Below are 16,942 nucleotides of genomic sequence, written 5' to 3'. Positions count from 1 at the left end.
TTCGCCTGATTTTGGGAATATGAGTAGAAATACCGACAAAAAAGGAAGTGCTCCTAATAAAATTAAACCATTAGATTCAGCATGACACGGAAAGCTATTGTTAAGGTTCCAAGTGTTTGTCTACAAAAATGTGGAATTCTATATTTTTCCCTAGAAGAAAGACCATGGATGCGTGTTTACTTATCTTTTGTTATTTTTTCCCTTGGGATGATTGTATCGAACTGATAGTCCTAGAAATCAAAAGCGGGTTCACTGGAATTGCAAATAAAAGTTCTATTAACATTTTTAAGTGACCGAAAAGATTTTGCGATGAGAAAATGGCGGAAATGGCGAAAGTTACTATTGGTCAAAAATTATGAAAATTATGATGGCAATCGAATTAAAAGTATAAAAAGCTGCATGTTATTCTTCCTGTTTGCAGAAGAAGTAATGCCACATGTTGGCGCATTCATTCCCGAAGAATCACTCAGTCTATACAGTTTAACACGGATTTTATCTTAGTGCTTGTTTTAAACAAGTTGATTGAATTGATATTTCATGCAATTGTGTTTAGTGATGTGTAATTACGCATTGGGCTATTGCGAAGTAGATGTGGTGGGTCATAGTGCAGGCGGGGGGAGGGGGGTGACAGATGCCTAAATGAATGAATTTCAATATCCAAATTGTCTAACTCTCTCTGAGCCTTCAGGTAAATATAGAAAGGGGTATATATGGAGGGGGGGTAGAAATTAATTCCCCAGTCCACTTCATTTTTACTAAGCCTGAATATTTGATTTTTAATCCATCTTCATTCTCGGGAATATTTTTGTCTGTATCTTTATTATTGGTGCTGGAGGCGAAGAAATAGTGGCTCTCCCATTGCAACGGTTCTTTTTTTTTCGGAAGTATGAAATTTTATATTCACTTGCCCCTTGGTGTAGAGGAGGAAAAGGAAATGCAGTGGAAAGGTATAAAGGCGGGGTATAATAATCACGCCCAGAAAATTTCTTGGGGGAGGGGAGTGGAAAGTTCTACCAAATGCCTTGCTTTCGGTGTATTTAACTTGCAATACTTTTTGTCTATTTATGTACAATGTTTCAATGTATTTAGACACGTATACGCAAGTAATTACAAATCAGAGCGTCCTATTATAGAGTTTGCGATGGCTCCATCCAAGTAGAAGATCAAAAGTCTCACAGCAATAACATCCATTTCAATAATATATCCCTCTTCGTCCACCCAAAAATCTGTAGTAAAAACGTTATTATGGACTTATTCAACAAAACTTCTGTCTATCAAAAATTTTGACTGTGTATTCAAATTTTGCTCAAATTTCCCTATCAAAAAATTATAAATTATCAAAATATACAATATAACGGCAAGAAATTAGGAGTTCATGGGACGGGTATCCGACATGATATTTTGGTTAGGCCTGGGCATGATTTGAAACACAATTATTTTAGGTTAGGTTCTTATTATATTATTTTTATCCTTCTACATTATCGAATAAAAACATGCAAATTTTTATCCTTCTCACTGAATGTAAGGAATAACATTAAAGATTAAATATAGCTAAAACTATTCTGTATATGAGAGGGCTGCCCTCTCCTCAGTCCCTCCCTCTTTATGCTCAAGCTTGACTTTTTGTCCCAGCTCTTTAAGAACGCCTGTTAAAACGCAAGAGTCATTGAATTATGGTGAAAAATATTTTTAAAGAACAATATAACTTTGGCGTAAAGAGTAGGAGGCTGAGAAGGGTGCAGCTCCCTTCATATACGGAAGGATTTTCGTTCACTTTTAGTTTTATTGCCGCTCCTAACTTTCAGTGAAAAAAAAAACTTGTTTTGTTTAGTGTTTTTTTTTTACTTTACTTGACATAAAAGCAACCTTAGCTCTACTAGAGCCTTTTAGAAATAGACTTTTTTTTAGAAATGTACTTTTAGAAACAGACTTTAAGAAATAGACTTTTAGAAATATACTTATAGAATATAAATATAAATAATTATAGACTTTTAGAAATAGATTGTTTCTTATATAAAATACACAGACAAATGAATCGACCCAATAAAGTTGGAATTAATCCTGTTTCTTATAAATTCATCAAATTAAATCAATAACCTGCCATTCTCTCCAAAAAATCAGGGTTATTTGTCGTAAAGGTTTCTGGAATTAAAACTTTTAAAAAATGAGACGAATTACAAATTATAGGCCAAGCCTACTTTTTGATAAAAATATTTTTTTATTTTTCCCATTTAATTTTTGCTATCCTATTTTAATAAACAAGATTTTATATTGAAGTAATCTCTTTGAAGCAAAAATGACACTTTTAGCTGTTTAGGGGTGCATAAGGGGTGGCATCTCTATAGTTATTACTGGTATTTCCTCAGATTTTTAATATGGTTTTATTGTTCACTATAATTTCTGGTTATTATGGTTCTAATTTTTTATTCATAGTAATTTTTGTTCGTTTTAGGTTTGACATGTTATATAGACACCTCGTATAATTCCTCCCCGCTGTAAGATTTGTATTTACCCTTTATCTTTTATAGAGTGACTTTGTATTCTAATTTCTTACTGTAGAGCATGGATCTAGAAAAAAGTGTACTAGGGATTTAGAAAATCTAGCAGACTTCGAAAAAGCGATGTTATAAGCTGGTGTGTAGACTCTTTGATAGGCATTTATTTTGTGCTCCTTTTTCGTTATATTCATCTAGATTGCTGTTACTATTAAGGGTCTGTGAGCGTCATAAATTCATGGTTGTAAAGAAAACTGGGAATTTCATTCGATCTTTTTTAGGTTTTCAGCTTAATTTTCTTTGTAATTCAAAGCCTGTTTCAGTGCTAGGACCTGAGAGGCTATTCAGAAAATTTTCGGACGACAATAGAAATCCCTTGACGCTAAGGAAACAATAAAAGAAATTCTTCATGATACAGGCAATAGAGGATAATCCAACGATAAATTTTTAAGGACTGTGAATTGCAGAAGAAACTGATTAAATATTTCAACTAAATAATTTGAAAGCCCGTCTTCAGAAACATAGACGAGTAAACCAAATATAAAATTGACCTTACGATAAAGAACGAGGAAAAATACACAGGGACTTCAGTCTGCGAAGACGGAGGCGAAATAAGGACCCGGAACCTGAAGAATGGACTTCCAGACGGATAAGTGACCCTTTCCACACTTGTATTCCTACTGTTTCTGATTTTCGTAGGAAGGTAGCCACGTTGCACCTCGCTTGAAGTGAAAACATACAATAATTTTCAATTGTAGGCATAAAATGGCCTTGTGGTCTTCTAGTCCCTCCCTACAAAAAAGAAAGCAGCTAGAATTTCTTATTGGAAAGGCACAGAAGCTTTCTTTGGCACCGACAGGCCTGAAACCTATGGGGCAAGTACTTTGAACAGCTGGGATATGAAAGTGACAACTGGAATATGAAAATTACACTTTTCAGAAGTGTCCTTTCCCTCTGTATCCTTTGCAGAAACAGTTCAGATCTTTTCCAAACTTATTGAGAAAGTATCCTTGGCTATATAACACAGGGGATTGATTTTTCAGAGTTGTACTTCCCTTCTGGTCCACAGTTGTCTTTCATACTAAGGTGTCCTGGTTCACTTGAAACTTAGTGGGTATGCACCAACACAAAGGGCGACTTTAATGTAACGCAATGATATAGTTTTTCAATTATTAATAAAGTGGTTATTTGGAAATCAGTCGACGATAGACATCAGAATCAACACGTAATCATCATTAAATAGATAAGCAGTAAATAATAGGTGTTATGTTTTGAGAAAAAGTGACGTAGCCTTAGCTAGTCCGGACTACATGATTAGAAGTGGTAACATAGATCGGGTTAGGTTTTGTTTTTGGGGTCAGTAAAATACAGCCTTGCCTTATATACTTACCACTAATATTTTTGCCTACAACTCATTACTGATTGCAGCAAAAAGCTGACTGACGTTAACACAGGAGCACATAGTTAGGTCCGTTCCTTGGCAATTTTAAAATTGAAGGTCAACATCCTAGAGCGCTTTGTAGCAGCCAGGCTTGCATGGTAGCTCCCAGAGCTTGCATGTACGGCCTTCATCCACTGAGTATCCCCGGCATCCCCGTACTTGGCGTGTTTCAAAATTAAAAACATTGATTGGGTACCAAACAATAGTGGATAAATTTAGTCAAAACAGTATATTTTGAGACCGACTTTAAGGAACGTATCGTTATTAGTATTTGATTTTGTTTTAAACATACGAGTTTAATTCTTCGAGGGGCTGGAAAAAACAGGTTTTGATTGATGACAGGGAGGCAAAACCACAACACTTTTGTGAGTGACTATTATTGCAATGCTTTGCGTTCCACAAACAACTCAAATCTAGTCTTCATTTAGCTCCCTGTTTTTTTTTTTTTTTTTTTTTTTTTTTTTTTTTTTGTTTTTTTTTTAAATATGGCTTCCTTGAAATTTCGAATAATTTCTTACAGACATGCTTGTGTTAGTGTCATGCTTTATTGTCTGTATTTAGTTTCTTTTTATGGTTTTATCTCTTTGTATTCGACACTCGTATCAATGATGCCTTTCCAAAGCTAGATAAAAATGCACTGTTACTTTTTCAGATATCTGGAGTAGCACCCATAATTTTTTTAAAACCAACGCACCATCCATATGTTTAGCTCTTGTTGCTGTAGCTGCCGCTATTATAGCCTTATATGCAATTGCGAAAAGAAGAAAAAAGGTCAAAAGACAGAGGAATCTTGCTGAAATCGCTCATTCGAAGTAAGTGTATTATCTTCCGACCTATTCTTCTGTCAAAAACGGTCAAAACTTTGAATCTATGCGATAAAAGTTGAAGTGAAATTCCAAACTTTTTTGCATATTATCTTTTTCAAGGGAATACAAATAAAAATTTTAAAATGCTCATTCAGAAAATAAGCTGTTGAGAATTAATACCAATAGGCCGGTAAAATCTTCATTTTGAATAAATAGAACAGCTTTAAAAAATTGTGAATATCTATTATGGTTTAAAGATCGAACCAAGGCCAATTGTAACCAAAGTTTTAAAATGGGTTTCCAAAAATACCGTCTAGTAAGACAATATTGTCATTTGTAGATAATTAAGGAACAGAAGCTATTATGTCGATTACTTTTAACAGTAAAATGTTATTTTGATAACAAATTTTGCAGGAATTTTGAAAAACAAGTGTGAAGCCCCTTGAAAATGGGGTTGGATCGCAATAAAAAGTTCATTTTCCATTGTCAGAAGTCATTTACAAGACAGTTACAAATCTCCACCTTTAACTATAAGAGAAATTTATGCTTGAAATAAAGAAAAGAAAAAAAACGAAGTTCTTCTGATAAAATACAAACACAAAATTTTTCTTTCAAAGAAAAAAAAGAAACTCTCCAAGCTCACCATCTATAGTTAGTTAGTGGAGGTTACTGGTACTCTTCGATGACAGTTGATGTAAAGGTTATTGATAAACTCTCCCAGCTCACCATATATGATGGAAAAGTGGAGGTTGCTCGAACTCTCCAACGGTGTTCATCTAACCACTTGTTGTCACTGTTGGTCCCAGAGCTGAACTGTCCACAAGCCCTGTCTTTTGCCTCCACTTCTCTTCCAGGTCCCAAGTATGGGATTCCGCTTCCACCCCCCCCCCAAAGTAGCCTTTTATTGGCTGGCAGGTCTTGGTCACAGTCAACATCTACCTTGGAGAGAAAGGAAGGCAGAAACAGGCAAATACAATTTTAAAGCCCTAAACACTACATAACGAAAATATAACCTTAAAGTAGTAAAACACTAAATACGAGAAATACATTGATATACAACTTGTCTATGCCTCGCAACAATCTTTACGATATAATTACCTCTGGGGAACCAAAAGCTAACAAACATCTCAACAAATAAACACGCATCAATGATTATTCTTCTTGGAGGGAACCAAACAAAATTTTACGTTTTTCTAGGTAGGGGCCTTTATCAGGTCCCTTCATTTATCAGGTTTTTAATTTTGGTGGGTAATTTTAGTTTGGATGGATTTTGTATATTTGAAATCAAAATCATTAAAAAAACTAATTAGTTTGATATATATATATTATTATTAAAACTATTTTCCTTAGAGTTTCGGTTGCTATTGTCACAAGTCACTCCTTATCTACTCTTCGTTACCATCAACTGTTTGGTGACTACTTACTGTGGTAGATCAACTTCACAGAGACTAACCGTGAGAGACTAACCGGAACAGAGTAGAAATTTCAGTTCATCTACCTTTAGGATTGCCAAATATAATTTGATTTTTTATTTTCTTAACTGAAACCATATTATTCAACCATATCCAATTCTTTTATATATATTCTCATTTGTTTCCTTAGATAAAATTTGTTTTGGCTTAAAAATTCAGAAATAAATTTTTTTCTCACTTCCCTTTCTTGCACTTCCGTTCCGGTTTTCTCACAGCCTTTTTACTCGCCAAAAAATATGGTAGTCTCTGGCGAAGGACCAGCATATTTTGGGGGAGGGAGGAGCCTAGTCTCTGGAATTTGAAAATATATTTTTTTCTTGTTCTTAAATAATACGTCTCGCAAAAACTTGCACTTCTATTGTTTTAATTCGTCAAAAAAAAATCGCTCTAACTTTTAAATATTTGGCAAGTGGCGGTTATTCTCTGACTACTTCTAATAGCAACTCCTAGCTTTATCGTATAATGTACTTGTAGACAAACAAAATTTAAAAGATACTTGCTCAGCAAGTCAAATTTTTCCACCTGAACATGAATTATAGACGGAAGAAACTTTAAAAACTACAGCACTAGAAAAATTCATTATAAAGCATAAAAGTAGCGTTGAAACATTTCTCATCACATCCGCAAAGTAAATCACATGCTATTTCCTGCACTTGAGCAATTTTTTACGCACCGCTTGAACGAGCAAAGCTCTGGGCCATACAACACAACCGACCTAACCTCGCCATCTTGGAAAATCTAGCCAAATTTTATGGGATGGAGAAAATCCAATTTTCGTCGGTTCACTTGTAAAAGGAATGTCCTAATGCTGGTAAACGAGCTTGCAGAGACTATAAAATCAAGTCTATTAGAGCAAGAAAGTGTATGAAGAAGGCAGGTGAAAAAAAATAATGTCTGGTAATTCCTGCAAAGTTGACGTATAGGTACGGAATATTCACGGAATCGAACAAAAGTTCCCACTGTTTTACAATTTGTGTGGTATTCAAGGGATAACTTATAACGATACAGTAAAAGAACAAAAATGACTGTATCGTTCGAATTGAAATATACAATACCAATATCCCTCTTCATATAGTCCGTGTCAACACAACTCTAGTATCTGCACCTTTATGAGTACAACTCAAACGTTGTTTAAACCCTGTATCGATACATCCGCTTCTTCTGATCAACAATATTTTCGTCCTGTCTTGAAAGCCTCTAGAGAGGCAGTCAGTTGAACTTACTTGGAGCACATGGACTAAGTTTTTAAATTCATAAAGGAAAAGTTTAACCAGTTCTGCGTTTGCCTTGAAATTTGGTAGTACAGAGTTCCAGTAATCTAGGTTCGATGGTTTACCTAGAGATACTATAAACTTGTATGAATATCCTTGCTGCTCATGGCAATTATCACAGTTTTTTTAGCAAATGAAATTGCCTTCTTTGTCACAATACTCAAATATTCCATCATATCTATCTGCAAGGACATACAATTCCTTAATGTTGTTAGTTGGTTGGAGTTGTTAATCTAAGGACATACAATTCCTTAATTCAGTTGCTTAGTGTCTTTTGCGGTATGGCTTCAAGTCTATCACATATGAGCGAGTCGATTCACTGCTAATCTCGAGGTTAGCGGACCTATCGTTCAAAATAGTTTATATTTTCAAGTGCTTCAGAAGAGCTGACTTGGCTCCTGACCAAAGTGTAACCTTCCTTGAAATGGTACTTGTCTTAAACATAGAAGGTGAACATGGAGGAAGGTCATGAGAAGGTGAATTCTTCAGATGGTAAAGTCCTGTGTCACCAGGAATTCCAGATCCCATCAATATTTATTGACGGTCAAAGGTTTAATACTGATAGGGCTATTTGCAACACTAAAAGTCTTGGTTTACTCTTTGTGTTTTGGCCGTGCGTTACTCATAATCTTAAGGTCGCTAAAAACAGCCTTGTCTACGTCATGATGCTGCTCAAGCGCTCTGTTTTCAATACCTTGCAAACGAAGGAGACTGTCAGCAATCTCACTATCAACAGTCTGAAGAGGATAAATATTCAGCAAATCATTATCACTGCATCGAAAAGAATTGAGCCTGGATTCCAGAACAGATTTCACTTTCTCAACGGCTCTACTGCTGTAGGACAAAGGAAGGGTGATCTTCATGATGAGCGGTGTCAAACTCACTTTGTGGTAAAATACGTGCCATCCCACTGAATGTAGCTGATAATGAGGAACAAAAAGGAAAAGTTAAAGTTCACTTCACAAGTGCCAACTCATTCATGGTAATTCATTTTATGTCGCCTCTACATTTCAATCCAAATTAATAGTGGAATCTATTGCATGATCAGGGGAATGCAATCGAGTTTAAATTTTCACCTACTCACTTTAAACGGTCCATTTAAAACAGACTGATGTGCCCCTGGGCTAGTTCATGGATCTATGCCAGGTAATCAATAAGGCAAATCCCGTATTTATAGTTTTCAAATACAGCTAAAGAAGAATGTATTTGACCTCCTCCAGCAAGGTGGCCATTCCATTCACCAGGGCTTTAACTATGCAAAAACTGCTGCAATATTAGTACCATATCTCTGTGTTGTTTCTCTGGGTTTATCTCTGGGTTTTTGAGCATGCATAGAAATTTTCTATTATTTACATCCTGGGGGCAACCTCCATTTTGCCAACTATGTGGCAATCTTGCCAGGGTAGTGGCAAGTTTTCCCTTAAGACGATGAAAGCTCTCATTAATGGGAGTATCCTCTCTTGAAATCTTCTCGTTCTCCAGTAAGTTTCAAATTTCTCCTAAGATATAAGTACACGATAAATCGTCTGATTCGATGCAAAAATATTCAAAAGCTTCCCAGTATAGAACAGATATAGCCTCGAGAACTAAGGGCTCTCGATCATATCAAAGGCTCTAAAATACAATTTTCCACTCACAGCCATTTGTCATATGCAGCCGAGAAACATTTGAAACCAAAATATGGTTGGTGGCACATTCATAAGCTGCATCGGAAACACTCTTCAAAGAAGTCAAATCGTAAACATGTCTTGAAAGGGAATCTTCCGACCAGCTGGCAAACTAATGAGATCTCCATATTTTTCTGTTCCCTTTAAATTTGCCTTAGATCCATCTTACCAAAATTTTCTTAGCTGAATAAGATTTGCAGATAACAGGGAAATGTTTCTGTGTCAGTTATGGATTTTGTTTTGGAGTTTCGATAATTTTAATTTACATACTTTTCACACGTAAAATTTACTAGCAGTATATATACTTCTTGCACAAGGCTCTTTTTAAGTAGCAACATGATGCTGATTCATAGATTCTATTGCTTTGATGGGGTTATTTTTTATTCAGCTGAGTCATAGAGATCTACCGTGTTAGGCCCATTCGTGCTAAATATATGCCTATGGTTAACTGATCCATAAATTGGGTCACTCTGCTTTTTCGCTATTAGTTCAAAAATAAAAGAAGCCCAGATGATTTCTATATCCCTCATTTTGTTTCCCCTCAAATTTTTGAGCGATTCAATAAATGAAAATACACTTTTGCAGCCAAATTTTCGAATTGGGTAAAGATTGCTCCGTAGAAACTATAAATTATGCAATCTTTTTCGTCGATTTTTAAAGACTATGATTGAATGGCAAAAGATAAAACAATCTTATAAAAAGAATATTGAACTTTATTTAATTTCCTTAAATTTGACCAAAAACTGGATAACTTGGAGAGGTTTACAATTTTTTAAATGTTTTTAAGGGAATTTTTGTCAGTTGAGATAAATTTTTAGGGAATTTGAAAGAATGGGTATGTTGCGCCAACTCACCAGTTATATAACTCTGATTTTCGTATTAAGCTTGGTCGATTACATCGTTTTGTGTTTTGAAACCTTCTGCTGCTAACTAATCACCCAAAACCAGAAATATAAATATTTCTGTCGTTTGGCCTCCTGGATAATAGTATAACACTTTTTTAGACTGAAGTTTCAATACCCAACACCAAAGAAAGTTCAGAATCTTAACATTACAAAAATATTTGTTTGCAATGTCACAAATACACATATTGGACTGTAAATTGAAACTTTTATGCTCCTTGAATGTAATACTCCAGACATTGAGCAATTGTTTTTTTTTTCCAAAGACGAATATTGGAAAAAGAATAATTTATGGGAACATTTTAATAGCTACAGTTTGAGGGAAAAACCTACCGGAAAAATACCCTGTCTTGGAACAGATATACTCTTCTGTCTTAACAAATTTGTTTTGGAAAAAGGAAATGAAAAGAAGTCTAAGCACCTGGTATGAGTAACAATATAAACATGAGTAGCAGCCATTACTTGAATCTTTTCTTGATAGACCTTACTCAAACACTCCTGTAGGACTTTATGTTAATTTTTAAGAAGAATTGTAATATCTTATGTTATAATATCTGAAAATGTATTAGGCTACCTGAGAATTTTGCTACCACGAGAAATAATGGTGTTACTTCACAGAAATCCATGGAGAGGGGGTCTTTCCTCGATAGACCTTACCAAAACTTCCTGAATAATTTATGTTCAGTTTTAAGAAGAATTATAATTTGTTGTAATCTATCATTTGAACATTGTACTAAGGTGCCCGAGAGTTTGTTCTACCATTAACAAATAATGGTGACAATTCACAGAAATTCAGGGAGAGGGGGATTTATTTTTCAAAACCAAAGGAATGGGAGAAAGTTTTGTCATGTATCGTCAATTTTGTAAATGGAAATACATAGAAGACATTTTCCGACAAAACCCCTCAACGAAACGCTATGTTCAAAACCTAGAGGGGATGGGAAAATTAAAGTGTCAAACACACACTTTAAACCGGACTAAGCTCTTACTTTGAATAGCTATTTTCTAGCTAGTTGACTCCCATTCCCTGCTCCGAAGATATATACATATATATCTATATATATATATATATATATATATATATATATATATATATATATATATATATATATATATATATATATATATATATATATATATATACATATATATATATATATATATATATATATATATATATATATATATATATATATATATATATATATATATATATATATATATATATATATATATATATATATATATATATATATATATATATATATATATATATCTATATATATATATATATATATATATATATATATATATATATATATATATATATATATATATATATATATATATATATATATATATATATATATATATATATATATATATATATATATATATATGTAGAGGGAGAGAGACAGAGAGAGAGAGAGACAGATAGATAGAGAGAAAGAAAAGGGGAGAGAGAGAGAGAGAGAGAGAGAGAGAGAGAGAGAGAGAGAGAGAGAGAGAGAGAAAGAAGTAAACAGCCGCCCATACACACAAGTACAGAGAGAGAAAAAATATTCTAAATCCCAAGAAATATTAATCCAAAAAATTCAAGTCCAAAAAATTCTAAGCACCAGAATTCAAAGTCCCTGAAAAATTCCAATTCCAAATAAAATTTATTAACTGATTTTCAGTATTAGTTCATTTAGGCTGAGCATGCCTGTGCGTGCACGCTTACTAAGCTTAAACGAGCCTAGCTCAAAATCAGTTAATAAAATGTAGCCTAAGTAAAAAGTTAGTTGTGGTGCCATCTACAATTTCAAAATTTTTTGGGGATTTTTGGAACCAGAGTTTTTGGGAGCTTAGAGCTTTTTATGCCTAGAATTTTTTGGACTTAGATTTTTTTTAAGAATTTGTTTGTCTCTATCTTTACTTGTGTGTCTGAGCGGCTGTTTGATTTTTTTTCTCTCTCTCTTTGTTTGTGTGTCTGAGCGAGGGTTTGTTTGTCTTGGTGTCTATCCTTGAGTTTTTGTGTGTCTCGCTGGATGTATTTGTAAGTGTTTTTGTGTGTCTCTCTCTCTGTGTGTTTATGTGTCTGAGCAGCTGGTTGCCTGTCTCTCTCTTTTTGCCTTTATGTCCAACCGGGTGTTTGCTTGTCTCTTTGTCTGTCTTTGTGTGTGTGAGTGTTTTTGTCTCTATCGATCTGTCTCGATGCCAGTGTGTCTGAGCGACTCTTTGCTTGCATATTTCTATTTTTTCTCTCTCTCTCTCTCTCGTTCTCTCTCTCTCTTTCTCTCTCCCCCTCGTTCTTTCTCTGTATATGTGTGTCTGAGCGGTCGTTTGCCTGTCTTTGTGTGTTTGTGTTTTTGACTTTGAGTGTTTGTATGATTTTTTTGTCTCTCTATCTCTCTCTGTGCCTCTGTGTCTGAGTGGGGGTTTGCTTGTCTCTGTTTCTTTCTTTGTTTGTTTGTGTGTCTTTTTCTGCTTGCTTGTATGTGTCTTTGTCTCATTCTCCCTCTTTTTGCCTGTGTGTCTGAGCGCTGGTTTGCTTGTCTCCCTCCCTCTGTGCCTGTGTGTCTGACCTGGTGTTTGCTCATCTCTGTGTTGGTCTTTGCATGTTTTTCTGCCTGAGACTGTGTGTTTGTATATGATTTTGTTTCGATCTCAGTGCCACTGTGTCTAAGCGACTGTTTGCTTGTCTCTCTCTCTCTGTTACTCTGTGTCTGGGCTTATGTTTGCTCGTCTCTGGGTCTGGTCTATCTTTGTGTGTTTGTGTATGACTCCATGTGTCGTTATGTGTTTTTTTTTTCTCTCTCTCTCTCTATTTATCTCTCTCTATGATCATGTGTCTGAAAGGCTGTTTGTTTTTTCTCTATGTGACTGTGTTTCTGAGTGGGATCTTTGCATGTCTCTGTGTCTATCCTTGTACGTTTTGTGTCTGACTGTTCGTGTTTGTAGTTTTTTGAGCAGCTGTTTGCTTGTCTCTTTCTCTTCGCATGTGTGTCTGAGCGGGTGTTTTCTTTTCTCTGTCCATGTGTAATTGTGTATGACTCTGTGTGTCTCAGCTTCTTTCTCTATCTCCCTGTGTCTTTATGACTGTTTGTTCCCCCCCCCTCTCTATGCATGTGTTTGTTTGTCTCTTTGTCAGTATTTTTGTGCTTGCCTTTATGACTATGTGGGTTTCTTTGTGTTTTTTTCTCTCTCTCTGTCCTTGGGTGTCTTTTCCCTTTTCTCTGTGCCTATGTCTGAGCAGATTTTTTTATGTCTCTGTGCGTGTGTCTTTGTGTGTTTGACTCTGTTTGTATGTATTTGTCTTTGTCTCACTCTCTCTGTGCCTAATGCCTGAATGACTGGTTGCTTGTCACTCTCTCTCTATACCTACGTGTGTAAGCGGATGTTTGCTTGTCTCTTTGTCTGTTTTGTGTGCCTGACTCTGTGTTTTTAAGTATTTTTGTCTCTTTCTCTATATCTCTGCATGTGTGTCTGTGCAGCTGGCTGCTTCTCTCTCTCTCTCTGTACCTATATTTCTGAGCGGATGCTTGCTTGTCTCTGTGTCTATCCTTGTGTGTTTATGTGTATGCATAGGTGTTTGTAGACGCTTCTTCTCTCTCTCTCTCTCTCTCTCTCTCTCTCTCTCTCTCTCTCTCTCTCTCTCTCTCTCTCTCTCTCTCTCTCTCTCTCTCTCTCTCTGTGGTTGTATGTCTGAGTGGGTGTTTGCTTATCTTTGTGTCTGTCCTTTCTGTGTGTATTTGTGCGTCTGACTCTGTATGGTTATATGTGATTTATCTCTCTCTCTCTCTCTCTCTCTCTCTCTCTCTCTCTCTCTCCCTCTCTCCCTCTCTCTCTCTCTCTCTCTCTCTCTCTCTGTTTCTGTGCCTGTGTGTCTGAGCGTCTGTTTGCTTGTCTGTGTGGCTTTTGGAAAAATCTAGCTCATCTCTCTCAGACGTTGGTAAAAGCCCTATTAAACTATCTCAGATGCAAGTATACCTCTTATATTTCTGTTACTAGAACCTATGTTTTTACATCTCTGACTTTTTAATTAGCATTCTAACACCGCTAGCGTAACCTAAAATTAATGGAATGATAACAAAGTAGTGCATAAAATATTTTATTGAAATAATGGCATGTAGAATATCATCATAAAAGGGAATGCTTTGAATCAATTCCATAAAACACTTCACTGTATTTTCTCTTGACATGGCACTTATTCCATTTTGGGGTCATACATTTACATGAATTCAGTTTTTACATGAATTCAGCCACAACTTCATCACATCTTCATTATTGATATTATTGGGCTCATTGACTGTGTCCGTTGGTAAACTATCCATAATAGTGGTTATGTTTTAGGTGCTTTTGTTATATTATCAGCCAATGCCGTTTTTATTATAGTTATGATTTCATTGTCTTTTACTTCATAATTTTCACATAGATTGTAGACTTGGCACATAGATAAGATATGGTCAATGATGTTGGTGCAGCAGTAGGCCTTTCTTTTTCCCTTTGCCATTAATTGAAAGGCAATACCAGAAAGCTGGACATAGGATCTATTAGTGGGCAACGTGTTACCACCAGTAGTAGCAAGAAGCTGAACTTCGTCATCAACTTGTAATTTTATGTTTGTATTATCTTTAAGTATTTCTATCTCTGGAAATGTTACTCTCACCAATCCACCATCGGAAAAGTTGAATCTTTTCGGTACTCCAAATAAATCTAATTTTTCACTGTCATGACAATGCACAAATACGTTTCCAATAATATCCCCATTATCGCTTAAATTATACTTAAATTATTTGTCTTTCTTAGCATTCTACTCAACAAAAACTTTGTCGAGTGCACACACTTTCATCGGATATTCCATCCTCGCTTTTTTGTAATATGATGTAAGTGTTTATCTTTCCAGAGAACAATCAATATTGATCAAAACATACAATAAACCATCTACTATCGATGGACAGCCAGAGAATACTACGTGGTGGAGCTGCATAAAAAATCAATAAGCCATATTCACTAAAGATTACATGCCACTTTAAATCCAAAAAATTCCAAGTCCAAAAAAAAAATCAAAGCTCAAAACAAAATTAGAGGGGGCAATTGGGGTCCTGGAGTCGGACATAAGGCCCTGGATGGTTAATTGGGGACTCAAACTCATGCACAAGCTCGGTAATAGAAAACTACTGTACTCGGGATCATTACATTTTGATTAATGGTTATAGGCATAGTCAGACGTATTAACAATATACTACCTAAACAGTTAAATATACTATTTAACTGTTAATTCATAAGGTGGTATGCGAAGGTTTTTTGTCAAGTACAGACAAGGCTCATAAAATCTGGACTAGGAAGTGTTTATATATATAGTGGCCCTTTGGCCTTTAAAAGGACTGTTGGGTAGGCCTGGGGGAATGAGAGAGTTAAACATATCTGCCACTTGTCACCATTCATAACCCACTTGGTTTGGTCCTAATTTATATCACTGGTTTCGTTCATCTTCTTTTTACAACGCCTTATAGAAATATTCCGCGAAGGAACTTGCCCAGGAATCCATGTACTAAGAATTCGTATCTCATCCTCGGGGTCATGTATTCTATAAGAGTATAAGGGACAGTTTAGTTCTTCCAAATGGAATATGGGAATATTGGACATGCACTTCTTGAATCGTATTTAGTTCCCTTCCACCTTTACAGCATGGTGGAGTTATTTGGTCATAGAATCCCAGTCTGTTCATATGGCGTAATATAATACTCCACAAGTCTCTACTGTAGACATGCATATTATAATTGATATGTACTCTAGTCCATATTCCAGATTCGATGACACTTCACTAAGGTCCATATTCAGCAATAAAAATATACACTCAAAAATTACACCACACGTGGACTTCTTTAAATCAATTTATTCACAATCGAAAATACCAAACATCTTTGAAACTTCTGTGATACCTTGATCAGTTTCAGTTTATCAGTTGATAAACGAAAGATATCGAGTACATGACCGCTTACATTCACTGCTTTATCTCAGTGAGAAATAACAGCTGGCAAGTGATGTTTCCTGGAAATATTCTTATCACCGGAAGCTGATATAACGCCATATGTGTCAATGGAATGGCGGGTGTAATCTATACTTGTATTCTTTGAAGAAATTCCGGGGCTACATGGTTGCAGTAGCTGGACCCCGGGGTACATAATTGCAGTAGTTCCTAACCCAATACTACCAAAGACCACATGAGATATGTGCCGTGTATCCTCACGGCAATATCCTCACCCGCAATCCTCAGCGTCAGCCTTGTAGAGCCTGGATTAAAATGGACTGCTCAAGACGTCCAATCCCCATAGTTCAAAGCTGTAGCCTCTTTCACAGACCACCCCAAATCAAACATAGAGTTGGACACAGGTTAGGCAGATTTTTGTTTTGAGTAGCTAGGGTCTTTTTTCTGGCATATTCTAATTTTAACGAACCAGTCTAAAACCTTTGGAACTCGTAACACAAGAACGCTTTAAAGTTTCGGTAGTATAAAGTCGGAAGGCCTAGAAAGAACGATTGGCAAAGCCACCGAAACAGAATATAAACACAGGGACCCGACATTCCTTTTTGTTTTTCCTAGTATAACTCATCCGATATAGGACCGAAACTTTGACTCCTCTCTTGGCATAATTAAGACTCGCGAAAATGATATACTAAAAACCTCTGCTATTTCCTAGCATTCGCAAATATTTTATCGCTCCCTACTATTTTGACCAGCTTACTCCTTTCCTTGAGATGCTGGCTCCAAACTGAACTTATTTGGACGTGCTTTCTTTGAATAAAGAAAAATAAGCTACTTTTTTAAAGCACAAAACTAAGCATATTCATTTCCTTTTTCCAAGTCCTAGTTAGAAATACAAGAATGGTGATTAGGCATAT

At 35.6% G+C, this 16,942-nt stretch overlaps 1 protein-coding gene across 1 annotated transcript in view; it reads left to right on the top strand.

Moving 5' to 3' along the window:
• Positions 1–16,942, top strand: part of LOC136029036 (uncharacterized) — a 57,695-nt gene that overhangs the window by 35,506 nt on the left and 5,247 nt on the right. Inside the window, exon 6 of the mRNA XM_065707071.1 lies at positions 4,589–4,748. Coding sequence (XP_065563143.1) covers positions 4,589–4,748 — 160 coding nt within the window. The remainder of the gene's footprint in view (positions 1–4,588; positions 4,749–16,942) is intronic.

This window comes from Artemia franciscana, chromosome 7 (genome assembly GCF_032884065.1).
Source record: "Artemia franciscana chromosome 7, ASM3288406v1, whole genome shotgun sequence".
Classification (NCBI taxonomy): Eukaryota; Metazoa; Arthropoda; class Branchiopoda; order Anostraca; family Artemiidae; genus Artemia; species Artemia franciscana.
Note: the sequence above shows the minus strand (reverse complement) of the source record. Positions and strands in the feature narration are given on the sequence as shown.